At 44.1% G+C, this 16839-nt stretch overlaps 1 protein-coding gene across 1 annotated transcript in view; it reads right to left on the minus strand.

Moving 5' to 3' along the window:
* Positions 1-16839, minus strand: part of ESRRB (estrogen related receptor beta) — a gene marked incomplete at both ends in the record, with an annotated part of 84786 nt that overhangs the window by 37260 nt on the left and 30687 nt on the right. The window contains one exon of the mRNA XM_082317541.1: positions 2705-3114. Coding sequence (XP_082173667.1) covers positions 2705-3114 — 410 coding nt within the window. The remainder of the gene's footprint in view (positions 1-2704; positions 3115-16839) is intronic.

The raw sequence follows: 16839 nt of genomic DNA on the forward strand, positions 1-16839 counted from the left end.
TGCAGGAGTCTAATCATTCAGGACAGATTTAGAGCCATTTTATAGGAGCATGCACACCTATTACTTAATAAAGTTACCAAACGTAGGGCCACCAGATTAAGTACTCTCGTAACAGTAATTAGTTTTTCATCTTTCAATGCTCAAGCAGAGAGAAGTGGCTCATCCAAGACCACAAAAGCCTTATGATGAATTTACCTACTGTATCTCCTGAGCACCTGGGAAATCCTGGGGTCATAGCTCCATCTCTGTGACCAAACTATTGAGTCAACACCATTCCCATTACCAGAATCATGGCAAGTCTTTTGATACTAGCAGGGAATGCAATTATATAACATACACATCTGCATGCCTTCTGCACACCCTATATCGATGTTAGGCAGCCTAGATGGCTTCCCACTTCTTCAGTTAGATGCTTAACACATCTACTGAACGTAATAGAGTTGCAGGAGGAACACCTTTTGGAAAGGCTTTTGCCTCTTTTACGTGATCCTTAAACCCTTTTTCCCTGCATACGCAGGGCTGTGCTTAGATATCGCATGCACTGCTGCAGAGCCCTGGGAACAGTGCATTTTCTTGACTCAACCAAACTCTGCAGCCCTATTTGCTGCCTACTCCCCTGGGTTCAGCCTTCAGCTCCATAGCTGAAATTGCTCACCCCCCGGCACAACACACTCGACTCTCCCACTCTTGGGAATAAAAGCATTTTGGTACCTCAGCCGCCAGCCCAACCTGATGACAGGGTGAGAGAAATCTCCGCTTATTCCTTTCCCCCATCTGTTACACGTTAACAGGCAGTCAGTTAGGGAACCACAGGAAGAATATGGCTGTGCTGGGGAGAGGGGGTTGGAAGGAAGCACTCTCCCTTCTTGGGATTAAGTCAGCTGACATATCACCCAGGCTGATACAGGCTCTAGTTACTGCCACCCTGCATCATTTTCTTTTGATTTTCTCTGAAAACTCTTCAAAAGTTCCTAGGTCTGTTTCTCCAGGTTAAGCCTCTCTTCCCCTCTGCCACAGAGATGTTCCAGTATCGCTCCCATGGGGGGTTAGTTTTTCAGTCTCTTCCTATATAAGGAGCCCCTAGGGCTTTGCTTCGGAGTACTACCCTGTCCCTCCTTTAGCACCTGAATGTGCCAAAAAGGAACACTGGGAATGCGTCCAAGTGCTGGAGGAGGGACAGAGTCAGTGTCGACAGAAGTCCAAGTAAAAGTTCACATTCAATCACAGGAGATTCAGCAATGACAAATCACAGAAACCCTGCCAGGCCAATGCCCTACAGATGGCCATGCTTTCCACATGGCATAAGAAAAGAGGGAGAGTCAGTGGGGCAATACAGAGTGATTATTTCCACAGCTGGATAATAGGAAGGAGACACATCTAGAATCTAAGAAATTAAGCCAGAAATAGTGAATTCTGCAGAGACCTGGGCTGAACTGCACTCTGTACTGCTCTGTCCACTCCAGAGTTGAACATCCTCAGTGACGGAGTGTAATCAGGCCCATCCAATGGACAAAAATAAAACGAGTGCCCTCCCCACATGTGCATTTCTTTCATTTCACAGGAGACAAGGAAGTGTTGGTGTGGTGGATTGACCCCAGCCAACAGCCAAGTACACACACAGCTGCTTGCTCACTGGACATCTGTCCCCACCACAGCTGGGTAAACTCAATACACTTGCCACTAGAAGGTGAATGATCCTGTCCTTTTTCCAGTTAGAGAGTGCAGGAAATACAGGGAGTATCTGTACATCCAGGCATGTTTGCTCACACAGGGCCTGCTTGTGTAAGTACACCCAAGCATCCATGGATATTGGAGCTTGCCTGAATGCACTCCCACTTTCGGCTGTACTGTTGTACCTGTGTGTGTGCACATCTGCAGCATACCTTTGGCAGTCAGAACACAGCCACACACCTCATATGTGAATTGTACCTGCAGGAGCAAGGCACTGCAATTCATCTACACATACATGCACTGAGGTTTTCAAAATCACCTGAGGAATTTCTCATCCTTAGTAAGACTGACAAAAACTAGGTATCCCTATCTCCTTCAGTGCCTAAATTTTTCATCTTCAAAGAAGTTGCATCTTAATGAAAAGGGCTGATGGAGCTGGAGAAGGAGGAACACAGGATTGCCTCTCATCCAAGTGCCCTGACCAGCCTTGTGGTGAGGTCTGTATGGAGTCCATGGCCATAAATTAAGACTGGCAGGACAGAGTGAGAGTCTCTCTACTCTTGTAATGCTGGAGCTTTCACCTCAAGATACAGACATCTCTAAAGAGATGCTATCTCTCGGCAGGGGCATCCACTCTTCAAATGGGCCTTAAAACCACCTTTAGAGCGCAAAGCATTTCCTTCCCAGTCCTCACTCCACTAGCAGCCACGTTAGGGTATCAGTGCCACTAGCAGAGGCTAGAAGATCCACTAGGCCAGATACCCAGATCTGGTAACCAGCCAGGCTAGGAACTTGGCAAAGGTTCCTACCACCACAAAGCCCAACTTCATGTCCAAGTTGATTTGGAAGGACCAGAGCTGGGCAGGAGGAGAGAGGAGGCATACAAAAGGATGGAGGGTTAGGTGCATTATATTCACCCTCCCTTGACCCCTTTTATATGACATGGAAACACTGCAGTCTCAACAATGTCTGGGGCCGCCTCCCTTTTTTGCTATGGAGTGAATGTCTCGGATTCCCTCCCTTCCCACCATACCTTGAATAGTCCTCTTGAAGAAGGCTTTGCACGCCTCACAGGAAGCCACGCCGTAGTGGTACCCAGAAGCAATGTCCCCGCACACCAGGCACAGCCGCTTGGGGATTGCATTGAGCATGTACTCGCACTTGGTGGGCGAGTCCTCCATGATGGCACTGGCGCAGTCGTCATAACGCTTACGGCAGGACCCGCTGCCAATCCCCGTGCCATTGAACATGGGTGGTGAGTCTAGGCCATTGGGGTGGCTGCCCATGGCGATGCCGTAGCCACCACTAGCATCGGAGGAGCCGCTCGGGCTGTGGTGGCTGATGGCGTCGATGCCAGAAGATGGGCTGGAGGGCTCGGTCTTGATGAAGGACCCACAGCTGGAGGAGAGGTGCCGCTCCTCCGTGGCCATTCTGCCGAGCAGCCTGCAGGGAGAGAGCAAAGGCACTCAGCGGCCTCCTGGCCAAACCCATCTCCAGGTTGGTCAAAAGAGAGCCCTTCTTTTCCCACCTCAGTCCAACTCCAGTTGGCTCAGGCAGTTCAACACCCCCCCCCCACCCCCTGCCCCAGGTACTTCTCCTTCAGGAATATCAGTACAACTCACTAAGGACAGCCCACCTGCTCCCCACAAACTGACACTAGCATAAACTCAAGGCTATTCGTGTAGATCACAATTTCAGACTGTTCACAGCCTGCAGTGCTGGGAAGGGGCATCAGTGCTGAAGATGCACAATCTACCCGTGGGACAGCAGAAAGAAATGAGCCTGCCTGTGGTAGGCCAGGTGAAAAAGATGTTTGGTTAGTTCAGGATGCACTGCCCTGGCTCTAACCAAAAAGTTCACTAGCAGACCCTGCAGGAAGGACCTGCTCAGATTGGATTTTCATTTGTAATACAGAAGTTTATGATTCATTTTCATGTTGGATTCCTTCCCCTCCTCTTATCATTACTAAAAGGGGAGCTTAGAAACTGAAGGAAAAAATCATCTGATCAAAAGTTTCCTCCAGCTTAATCTTAAATCTTAATCTTTCTTCTATTTACTAGTATAAGGCTTTTGCATGGAGACGCTTCTCTCAGATTCCCACTTCTTAGACAGAGGGTTATGCTCTTAAGTATATGGAAAGGACTGCATCTTTGCCAAATCTGCAAGTTCTTCTTATTTATTGTAGTCACAGATAGTCTTACTCCTTATATAAATGCTCAGGCTTTTCTTAGAACACTACTAATTTTTATGATATCTTGTGGCAATGAGTCCCAGGGATTACTTGTGCGGTGTATGAACAAAAAAAAAAAATCCCACTTTTTATTTGCCCATACTGTATTTGCAGCCTTTCAGGCTCCCTGAACATCTCCTGACTCTCCTTCTCAGGAAGTGTACTTTTGCCATGTTCTCCTCATTCAGCGCTTCATTATCTGTATAATTGTTCTTCATGCAGAAGTTTTTGCAGACCTCTTATCTGCTTCATCATCCAGTTCTGAACTTCCTCTAGTCTGGCTATTTCTGTTCAGTCCAGAACAGAGTTCAATGAGCCAGCTCCTCAGCAGCATGAAACTGGCACTGCTCCATCACTTCTCCAGCTGAAGGTCTGGACAGTAGTCAAGACAAAGGCATGCCATCAATTACCTACTGACGTTACCATATTTTCAATGTTATTTTCAGCCTACCTATTATATAACTCCTTACATTGTTTGCTTTTTTTCTCTTTAAATTAAAATCTAAATTGTTACCATTTCTTCAACAGAGAATATCAGCAAGTTACTGCAATCCTCAGATCTTTTCCTGAGTTACTACAGTTAATTTAGAAACCATTAAGATGTAAAAAAAATCAAATTAATGCCTTCTGGTGTGCAATGTTTTGCAACAGTCAACAGTGTATTTCATTTACCACTGTGCTGTCCGTGCACCCAGCTTTATTAGGATCCCCTGGAGTTCTTCAGTCTTCCTTGATAATTTGATGTCATCTGCAGTCTCATTGTTCACCCACTTCCCAGATCATTAACATATGGATCAAACACCACAACACTGATCTTTGTGGGTGATTTGTGTTAACCTTTATCATGCTGGAAATTGACTTCTCTTTCTTTTCTGAGGAGGGTGTGTCTACCCTTTCTTTTCTGTCTCAGACACTTTTTAATTGATAATAGTATTAACCTGAGAGGTTAAATTTTCCCTTCAGCAAGATAATTTGTCAAAGGCTTTTAAGAAAACCTAAAAACATGCATTTTCCTGATGATATGTCCAAAGAATTCTGACTGACTGAGGATGCTTGATGTTTCTTCTTGGCAGCTCTGCTGGTTTAAAGTTACCATACCATGGTCATGTGGGTAATTTCTATTTCAGTTTCAGCCTATTTACCTGGTATTTGTGGCAACTCCTTCTGCCAAGAGGTCAAACCCGTCAGGGGACCGGAGAAAATATTCTGCGATACAGCAAGCCTGGAGTGCACAGGTATATATATCACATCTGTGTGTCTGTGGATATGAATGTACGCATTTGATATGCAGCAACTTCACAGTCCTGCATCCTTATGATCTCATTTGACACAAGTATCTCCTAATTTTCCCTTCTCTGTTTCATCCTCGATGTTTGACCTCATCTCCTATCTCTGGGATCGATCAGCCAAGTTTGTTATTTGGCAAGACTGTTGACCTTGAGAGTATGGGCAGGCATCTCACGTTCCGCGGCTGCTTTGCCTGGCGTTACTTGAGAGGAATCCAGAGTTTGGTCCCTCTCAGAGACAGCTGGATGAGTTGATGAATGCCCATGCTTTGCCCAGAGGGTCACACTGGACTAGAGGCCACGGAGCAGTTACAGGAATAATTGTTGCAGCTGCATTCATCTTTAATCCCTCAGGGCACCTAGACAGATTGCAGATCTCCTGGTGTAGTGCCAGCTGAGTGTGTGGAGGAAGATGAAGCTTTGCTAGCTGAGATCAGACCTTAGCATCTCACAGCAAAGCTGAAAGCTGCCGTGCTGGCCAGATTCTGGAACCTTTCCCTACCTGAGAAGTACATTTGTAGTAAAAACCTGAAGATCACTGGGCACAATAACATGAGTTTAGGGTCAAAATGGAAGGCAAAACCACCATAAAACACTGTTCTGCACTGAGGAACTCCACAGTAAAAGGAGTTGGAATTGTAATGTTAAGGGCAGACAGAGGACAACACTATGAAAAAGGCATGACAAGGAGGTGAGCTGTACTATCAGATTCAGTCAGCGGCGTTCAAATCCCAGCTTCTGTCTCTTAAAAAGCCCAAAATTCACCGAGGACCTCAAAAGGACCCACTGAAGTATTTCTCATCACTGAAAGAAAGAAAGAAAGAAGAAGAAAAAAAAAAAAAAAAAAAAGAGGGGAGATCAGTCTCCTAGGACCAACTCACTTCTCAACTCACAACCTCAGTTAAGAAGCCTTCCTTCCCAAGGCAGGCAAACAGTGAGCGATGGCGAATCAAGGATAGCAACAAACCCCCTACATCCTTACAGCTGAGGATGCTCCTGTTCCCTTCCAGAAGACAGTAATACATAGCGAGTTCTGGTTAGCTGTGAATGCATGCTTTAGAGGCAAAAGTGCTTAACGCCAAGACAGATCAAAGATCATAGCTTAAGGTGACTCCAGCCATTCCAGAGCTTGTGTTTTTCTTTTCTGGCCTCTGGAACAACTTGCATAGTTGATTATTGCTGGGCAGCACACACTGTGTTAAGCCTCACCAGCTCTGACTTTCTGCAAGTCTCATGGAGATCCCGTGGTGATTTTTAAACAGACTCAGAGTGTCCCCTGGCAATGAAATACAACATCTTGAACTTCAAGAAGAACAGCTAAATGTTTTTTGCAAAGAGTTCAAAGTGATGAACAGCCATTTTGCTCAGCTCTAGTTACCTTAATAGGAATGTAAAAGGAGAGAGACTTGATCCAACTCTCCTCCGTGCTGGCACAGGAAACTCCGTTACTATTTCTGTGCCCATGTAACAGGCTTAGAGGTTCTAAACATTTCGTTCTTTTCACCTTTCCTCATCATAGGTCATTCCCTCTAATCCTTTTAGCATCTTTGTGGCCCTTCTCTGGATTTGTTCCAACTTGCCTGGGTCTCTCTTGCAGCAAGGTGCCCCAAATCACACAGTGCGATGCCACAGCCCTACAGGGGAGAGTCACTCTGGAAAGCACACAGCCGGGCAGACATATGGACCAACTGAGCAGTAGCTTTGCCAGACATCAGGTTGCACATCAGCTCACATAATTTGATAGCCGCTGTCTCACTGGGACCTCTCTGAACATAAGCTGCTTTTGCCACCGTGCTCTGCACAACATGAAATTTGGAGATTCTCCTTGTTCCAAAGTAGATCCAGTATCATCTTTAAGCCACACACTGCTAATTGCCACTTGTTTTATCAAAGCCAGTTAATAATGCTCATTTTTTCAGCCTAGCTCTTCTTTTTTCTACTCTGATTTTTTTCTCATATCTTTCAGTTGTGTCAACTGTAAATTTGAGAACTATTCCTTATACATTTTCCTCCAGGTCATTAGTGAATATTTAAAACCAAAACACTGCCCTTTTGGACACCACCTTTGCAGAAGGATAAAGAATGTCTCTAACCCTTCTGTTTACACATTGTCAGCTAATCCATGATTCATTTCACAGGATTTGTATCAAAACCAATTTGATCTAATTTCCCTAATAAGATCTTGCACAGCTTTGTGCCAAAAGCCCATGCATGGTCTAGAGACAGTCTATCCACTGCATTCCTTTTTCCCACTAATTATCTAATTGTATCAAGACAGGTTATTGTCTGCTGTACTCCTGTTTCATAAACCCACTGCTGTTTATCACTAACAATGTTGTTAGCCTTTACGTGCCTATAACTGCTCTCAGACAAGCATGCTCCAATCTCAGTGATTCTGGATGTAAATACACAGGTTTAGACCAAGTTGAGATTGCGCTTTAGGTTTTTATCCATTAGTGTGATCTTCCTCAGGCAGTGATGCTGGGTTAATGTTACAAGTTTCTCTAATTCTTCTTTAGACTTTCATCTTTTGCTATTTCTCTACAATGGCTGGACTGCTTATGAGTTTAATGCTCTCTTGAGAACAACAGCAATAATAAGAGAGAGAAAGACTGCTAGATGGACAGGACCAGAAAGGGACAAAAGATTAGTGTTATAAAATCAAGGCAGTAAATATTGGCCCCAATTATTTTTCTTTTAAACTTCAAGGGTTACAAGTTTGGGATCCATGCAGATAAGACTATTTTATTGCACGTCCTTTGAGGTTATTTTTGCCAGAAATAGTAATTTTTAGCTATGTTCACATCTTTACCCCACTTCTGGATATGAAAATTACAGGAATTCAGTACTCTATCTACAAGCCTTCACCTGACTCAAGAGAAAACACTCACACGTGCTCAGCAGGACAGCCAGAACAATATCCAGCTTTGTAAATCTGACTTTGTACAGAAGGTAACTTTTCCCCACCAGAAGAATTCTCATCAGCTAAAGGTATCCACAATTCAGTAACTTAATTCCATCTGAGCATCTGAGTGCTGAGGCAAACTCAAGTATTTGACCCTGTACCTTCTCCATGCAGCACTCCCTATTCCATACTGGATCAAGGAAAGTTCAGAGGCAACACTGCTGATCTTCTCTAGTGGCTGATCCTCATTACGTGATCTTTAATAGGAAAGCCAATGATAGCTCAGTGCTATACTCCAGTTTCCTGGAGGAAGATAAGGAATGGTCATCAGAAGTTCTGCCATGTAGGCCAGTCCCTTCACCAGTATTTTCTCATAAAATCACACACTCACCAACCCAACATGTTGGATATTTCCAAGAGTAAGACTAAACCTGTCATTAAAATGAATGCTGAAATATAGCTGTAGGACTAGTATCAGCTGAGGGAAGGGCAGAGTGAGAGAACACTCAGGCCCTCCTCAGGCAAAACCTTCTCTATTTAGGGCACAAGGAGAAATGTAAAAGGTCAGAAATGGGCTTTTTTGAGTGGTTCTCACAGCTGGATGTGGATTCCAGACAGAATGAAATCTTGATTTTCTTTAAAGTCCTCTAAGGTCTACCATAAAATTGAAAACCCCTGCAGGCGAGATGCCTGTACAGCTTGTAACTTCCAGGTGCCCTATGGCTGTGCTTGTGGAACTGCATTTTAGTCTTGAAGTCCACGAACAGGGAGTCCTCACAGTAGATTCAAGCTTTACTGACAAAACCTGAGAAGACTGCCATTATAAACCTGCTCACTTCAGGCCCCAGCTTGTGACAAAAGCACACTTTGCACAGACATTTTTAAACCAACCATGAAAGACAAAAGAAGCTTTAATCTGCAGAAACACCAATGATTGAAACGGAGATACATCCAACCTCTTCTCCAGTACAGGCCTATTTTTGCTATCAGTATTTGTTAGCCCAGATGATATAAACCTGCACTGCATGTGTAAATGAGATGTGCATATCGTGCCATGATGCCATTTGGGCAACACAGACTTTGTGTCCTTTGTGGGCCACAAGAAAGAGCTTTGCAACCCACAGCTGGCTGACAAACAATATAGATCAGCTTCTCAAACACTGGCCACAACTCCAGTAACAAGCCAAATTTTGTCAGGTGGTTTTTTTTAGATACAGGAGACAGAAATAAATAATGTTTTCCAAGTGGCAGGCTAGATGTGACAGCTGCAATAACAGCTAGTGTAATTTTAGGTCACATATGCAAAGAGTTAATGTCATGGAGCTGAGATGCCCACACCTGTTGGGCGACCTGCTCATACCATGGACAGCTCACACACATGCTCCCATCCCTGCCTCTCCGCTTCGAGGACACCCACCGTGGTGCTAGGGAGGCAAGGGGTCAGCACACCCACTGGTTTCCCCTCCTCTTCTACTCCATATGGACTTCAAATGAGAGAGACATCTTGTAGACGCTCCTCACCTTTACTGACAGCTTTTCTCCACGCAACAGTCCAAGGATAATGGGATCTGCCAATGTGCCACTTTACTCCTGTACAGTGGATAACTGTGGATAACTCAGCCGTATCAGCCACAGTCCAGGAAGCTTTTCTGGGCTTATTCTATCATACAGAAATACATCCTGTTCCCAAGGTAAAACTTCATTTCTCCCTGGGGGTAGGCAAGAGCTTGGATACCACACGTGTGATGGGCATGATCATAAACATAAATTACCAAGTTACCAGTGCATAGGCTTTAGAGGTTTTTTCTTTAAATCACAGTATTTTGCATTGCTATAGAGGACAAGACAGTCAGAACCTCAGATCAATCTAAATATTTTTCTCTGGAGGGCAGATATGATTTCTAAGAGTTCTGTCGTATTTGCTAGTAGCAGCTCCCTTTGGCTTGCGTGGGTTACACTTCTACTCTGTAGAGTATGGCAAGCCCCAGACAGCCTGTTTGCAAGGCATTTGTCTGTAATACACCCACACGAATACTACATACTTGTCTTTGGAACAAACATGAACCATAGCTTAGCAAAAGGCCGATGAGCTTGCTCTCTAATTTGGAGTGGAAAGCATTGTGTGACTTCTACTCCATAGCATGAATACCAACCTGCAGTTCACAAACCTGGACTGCCAGGTTGTAACAAGGTCCAACCGTCAGCATTTTATTCTAAAAGAGCTACACCATCCTAATTCCAATTACAACCATTTTCTATTGCTTTTGGCTTTGCTGGGCATCTGGACCTGGCTTATTTTGTAAAAATGCATCACACTTGGCCTGCCTTTCACCCTTGCTTTGAAGAGAGATATAGATTGTTAGTTTGTTTGTTTGCTTTATAATTTGATGGTGGGTCAGGTGAAGAACTATTGAGTGAGGAGGCTGAAGAAGCCACAATGAAAATATGTAAGGAAGCCAGCAAAGTCCCACAGCTCCCCAGCTGCAAGAACCTATCTAGAGACCTGTCTCCAGGGGTCCATTCCCCTGGTATTCCTGAAGAGAATTGGATTGTATGAGATCTACTGAAGTGTGTCGCTGGATGAGACCAGTTCTGCCATGTAGACTGGAGGAACATATTCCTTGCATAGCAGGGGAGATGGAGGCCCAAGCTGGGCTCTTCTGTAAGCTAAGGAGATGGAGACAGCAAGTGCTCATATTCTGGCTCTTATACAAATAGTATTTGCTTGTCTAATGCCCAGGAGACATTTTATCCCTTTGACCCATTGCATAACCAGAGCCCAGTTACATATCGGTAGATCTTCTCTAGCCCAAGTTAGCTCATGCTGATGAAAGCTGCCGCAGCAAACTGTCTGGAGGCTGTTTAATAAATAAAAAAGGCTTCTCATGGGCAGAAGACATTAAGGATTTCCTACTAGCCTTCATTCCTCTCCTCATTCTTGTAATTTCTCTTCACCCTTAGGCTGACACTCTTGTTAGTAAATGGTAAGAAGTATTATACGGATGAAGTGACAATTAATCTGGAGGTGTGACATATATTATCAGTTCACTCTTTTATTAATGCATTGCCTTTTGAAGGTACCTTGACCTCTGGTGTACTAATGGCACTCCTTCCAGAGTGAATTACTTTAGCACTTGACCTAATGCTTCGTGTTTATACTTACTGTTGATACCACAGCAAAACAAGGACCAGGATTGACTTGCTGTTCACTATTTATCCAAATTCTACTACCATCCTTTTTCCCACCGTGTTATCATTCTGTGTTTCACGTTTCCACTTCTTCCCCCACTATTTCTACATCTGGAAGACTGCTCACACCAGTTCAACAATTTTGCCTGCATACAGCAAAGCTGCAGCTCAATCCCTGTTGAAATGCTCAGCTAGACTTTCATTTCTTCTTGAATGTCTGTCTTTATACTCTGCCTATCTAGGGCACTTATAATCTATATCTCCTTAGTACCTTCAGTGTCCTTCAGACACTTGTGAATGAGACCCATACAACAACATGCTCAGTAAAGCACACTCCAAATACTTGTACATCAGAATTTTGCTTCCACCTTTTCAGCTGGGCAAGGAAAGGAAAACCTCCAGCACTGCCATTCATATCACATTTATTTTTGCATCCCAGCCTGATCCCTTGTCTCATCTCACGTAGACTTTTTCTTCCACTCAGTACCCTCTTAGCATTTCTGAGAGAAAACTGCCACCAGTGCAAATTCTTCAGCCTGCACTTCCTTGCATTTCAAGATATCCATTGAAGGCACCCCTCCCTTCAACCTTGCCTACAAATCATGATGAACAATGGCAGGGAAAAAAGAGAGACCCAGAAGTATTGCTTAATTCCTCTAAGTGTTTGAGGAAGGAGTTAGGATGGGAGATACTTACAAATCAAGGACATCATCCTAGAAACAAATGTGAAAAGAGACTTAAGAATTAACATTTCTTTATGAATACTAGTTTACTGAACAGGCACTCTAGGTTTATTCAGACAAAATCCGAACTTGTGTGTTCTCCAACCTGGATGCAGTTGGGAATTCTCTGAGTTTGACCTGTTAATTTTTTTTTTGGAGGGTTTCTGTTTCTTACACTTCAAAACTTACAGTTGTAGCGGGACTCTGCCTCCTTCTCCCACCCTTGCCAAGACAATCCAGACAGAATAGATGGGCTTTGCCTAGATTCCACCTGTAGCTCTCAGAGAAATCTATAATTAAGTGCCTCATCATTAGAAACATTACTCAAAGCCAGACAGATCCTGAAAAACTGACTGAAATTAGTTCCACATAAATTACAGCATGGCAAATAACAATGGGCAATTAGTGCTTTTCAGTTTGAAATCTTATCCCTGACTCTCTGGAAAGCATTTCTAAGATGATATGGTAGCAAAGCAAGATAACAGTGTGAGAGCGAACACTGGATCTGGCATAGGGGAGATGTCCCAGAACCACTGGAGAAGTGTGGAAGTGGGAGTGAGTTGGGCTGTCGGTGAGGATGGAGGCACAAGAGAACTACATGGGGTCAAGGACAGACAAAAAACACATGCTACACAGTGAGGCTAAGATACAGCACTTGAACAAGCAGAGAAAGGGAGTACATGACAGAGGTACCTGTAGACCAGGCTCCTCTCAAGCTAATGAACATCACAGGTTTGAGGGGAATAGGTGATACATGGAAACACCCAGTTTCTTTCTGCACATCTTAGACTGCTGTAACGTACAGGATTATCTTTAGCTACCTATTTAAGATAACCTCAAGGTTCAGTTTTGCTGAGTCTTTAAAACCCCACCTTTGGTAGGTATTTAGCAGATCTCTTACCACACACTACATATATTAAGTAGTCCGTTGTAGCTGACCCAAATTCCAGCTTCAAACCCTAATGACTTGTTCTAAATCCACTTCATTCATCCACCTTCCAGACTGTTTGTCCCCATTTCCTTTGACTGACAAAGTAGCTTCCAGTCCACTCAAGCCAAGCCCTACCTGAGGCCCCACAGTATCCTGCTTCCTTACTTGCCTGAACCAAGAGATGAGGAGACCATGGCCAACAAACCACTCTTTAGACAGAAAACTGTGTAACAGAACGAGCACATAATTTTCCCCAACACTCTGTGTAACTTGCACATTAATTTCTCTAGATAAAAAAAAAAAAAAAAAAAAAAACAAAGAAATTCTAAAGCAAAATACTTTTAAATTACCTCCATCTTGCTCCCAAATTGGCATCACTGTTTGAAAATTTAACTAAATGTGATTACAAAAAAAAACCACAAAAATATTCCTTTCTGTCATGGTGAATAGATTATCTCCTCATCCCAGGAAGTTTTCACTTTTCCCTGTTATTATTTTGGGACATGAAAGAAAAAAATGCAAGCTTGCAAGATCTTCAACCTCAGTTTCACTTCCCGTTCCGTGTCTTTAGCGTCCCTACTCGTGGACAAACAGAAGCCGACACAGCAAAGCAGACAGGCAGGCAGGCAGCCGGGCACCCACAGAGAAGATATACAGCTGCTTCTACACTTTCATATAGTACTTTTCTGAGATAGGCTTAAATGTTATATAGCTTTATTCTGTAGGGTATCTGTGTATAGCAGGTATGCATACATGTAACAAATTTATTGTGCAAATACACACAAACCCCTTCCTCACACACACCCTCCTGCATCTCTCCTTTCCTCATTATGTGGATGCACCTAGATACCATTCCAGCAGCTTCGCTATAGAAGCCAAACTATGACTTCATATTTCCAGACCATCAGTGTTCAGACCTTTATAGCAAACATAATGCACTAAAGCAAAAACAAACAATCAAAAAAACACTGCAGAACTGAGCTACGTCATTGGAAGTCTGCACCTTCAGTCACAACCCTGTGTCTACCAGAGCATAAGAGAAGACCTCACATGATTTTACATACATCTGCACTCTGTCTGATCTTGTATTTAAGAACTGTTTGTTCTCTGTCCAGAGGTCTGGAACCCTTTGCAGACACTACTAGGAGGGGGGCTGCCCTCTTCAAAGAAGGGACCCAAAAAGCAGCAAGTTTCAGCAACCGACGGCCCGGTGTGACCCAGCCCAGCCCACCCTGCTGGCGTGTCCTCCCCACTGCGCTTGTTCCCTTTGCCCTTGGAATGCTATCACTTATTATCACGCTGACTTCTCCAGATGGGGCATTTTGGCTATTGATCTGATAAATAAACAGCCTGCTCGCTCGATCAAAATGTTATTTTGCATTTCAATTACTGTTCACTAATGCAACCTTCATCCCGCCAAGAGTGCTGCTGGCAATGACACTCGACCTGGCACAGGCGTTTGCAAGCAAATTCGGCAGCGCCTGCTGCAAGCACCTAACGGGATTACCAACCTCCATTAGATGCATAGAAAGAGAAGGAGATGGACAGACAGTACTGGGCTGAAGGGGAACAGACATGTGCAGAACAGGTGTGAGCAACCTGGACAAGAGGTAGGGATAGGCAGAAGCACAAATGCATTTACAACACAGCTTTGCCAAATATTTTGATGGTGGGAAGTCCTGGAAGCTAAAGACATTCCCTCCAGTGGACAACCCCAACAGCTCACAGCAGAAGGACTGAGCTCACTGTGTGTGAGCCATGCAAGAGTTCAGAGCAACGGGAAATGGAAATCAATGTGACAAGCCAGCAGTGAGCACTGCAAACCCATCAGGGCAAACAGGGTCATTTCTAAAGCAAGTTCTGGAGCCTAGTTCCACTGGGGTTCAGTAGGCCCTAGAGCTGGATGCAGGGTGCTGTGTGTAAACCTGCAGGGAGGAAACCCTCTTAGTCCTTGCTGGATTCTTCAGTAGAGTGGGAAATGTGACTGTCTTTGGAGAATCTGGTGGTGATACAGCAAGAAAGGGTCATCCACAGGTGTCTGTAAGAGATGGATCTTTGGCAAGTGTTGGTCTCTATTAATTCAACACTCTGTTTACATCAGGGAATCCTTTGCCAAATCCCCAAACTTGTTTCACTCAAACCCTGTCTACAATGGGAAGCACAGCACAAATAGCACGTCTGTGAGCAGCCACCAGCAGTGAGGTCAGGCATGACTATATGGTTATGAGACTGCTTCCAGTCCCAAGCTCTTCTGGTCACGTGATGTACTTCACCAGGTGGCTGGTTTGCACCGGACTCCTACTGTACAATGCAGAATGCACCTTGGCCTCTTTTCTTTTTCCTACCTAAATTCCTAAATGAAATGTAACACGTATCACAAAATGACAGAAACATTTACCAATGCATGCAAATGGTGGTCAGTGCTTTCACCACCCCTGCATAGCATGTCTGTGTTGGATTTAGCTCCCAGGTGACAAGGTAATATAAATTGTCAAGAAAAGACATTTCTCTCAATTTCCAGAGATCCTTTGACAAAGATCTTTTGCCAGACCTGGACAAATTTCTCCCATTTCATTACCAGACAGCATCCTGACTGAAACTGCCAGTCATCCATGAGTTAAAAATAAACAAACCTGTGCAACACCCTGACATTATATAAATGAAATGCTAAGTATAACACACTGAATGAGATCAATGTGATGCATAAAGACAGGATCTATAACTCCACACACTCACACTTCATCTGCTCTGTGTGCCCAGCCTCCCAGTTCCCTCTGCCCTTGGCAAACTAAGCCTGTGTCCCACGCCCGTCTCTCTCTGGCCAGGTCTATGCTGTAGAGCTTGCTCTCCCAGATCTGTCCATGTGCCCATCCTTTCTCTGAGCCCACTCTTGGGAGCAGACTTTCTGGGAACCATTCTACACCTAGATCATATCTCTCCCCAACGACTAGGCATCCATGCCCCAAACGCAGCCTAAGGACCCATATACATGTTATGACTCCTAGTCACTGGCTCTGTACTTACGACACAGGGCAGTGAAGTACATTGTACTGAGCCCTTAAAATGCAGCCAAAATGTCTCAAAGTCTAATTCCAGCCTCAACACTAATCTTCTCCTAGACTTCAGCAAGTCACTGCAGCTCTCCAAGACACTGCTTCCCCAACTGAAAAGGAGGGATATGATCCTGAATGACCTACCTCTCAGGAACATTGTGAGAGTTAATCAGCAACCATGACTGAAAGAATGGAGCGTGCAGATGAGTGTGCTAAACAGAACGATGGACAGATAAGCCCAGTGCTCACATGATGGCCTCTGCTCCAGATTATCAGCAGAATTTGAACCTCTTTCTTCAGCACTGCAGCTCAGATATTTGCCTGTGTAAGTAGTGTGAGTAGTTAGTGTTTTCCTTCATGCAAGCTAGCCAGAGGAATAAAACATTGGCTTCACAAATCTGTCTGTATTATACAGAACAATTCTAACCTCCTCCTACATTTGACTGTACTGTAAGTCCAGTCCCCTGTGACCTGGTCTGCACAATAACCTTATCTCTAATACTGCCTAATCCTATCTCCATCTCCCTGCATGCCATTTCACACACCAACTGCCTCCTGACCACACCTCCATACAACCCATTTTTCCTTCTCCTTCACAGTTACACTTCACTACAAGTTTTTCATCAAACATTCATTCTGTTAAAAAATGCTATTCTGTTTCATTACAGAACTAAGTCAATTTTGGCATTGTTTTGTACTGTAAGATTTCCAAAACAACTCTAAAGAAAATGAGATGTTTGATTTTGCTTTGTTCCTAGCACTTTGTTTTCAGCCTGTCATGTGCTGCCTCATGTGTTCTTTGACTGATCAATCGTGCATTGTTTCAAGAACATAATGGAACAAAATATTGGA

Source organism: Platalea leucorodia, assembly GCF_965183815.1.
Source record: "Platalea leucorodia genome assembly, chromosome: 7".
Lineage (NCBI taxonomy): Eukaryota > Metazoa > Chordata > Aves > Pelecaniformes > Threskiornithidae > Platalea > Platalea leucorodia.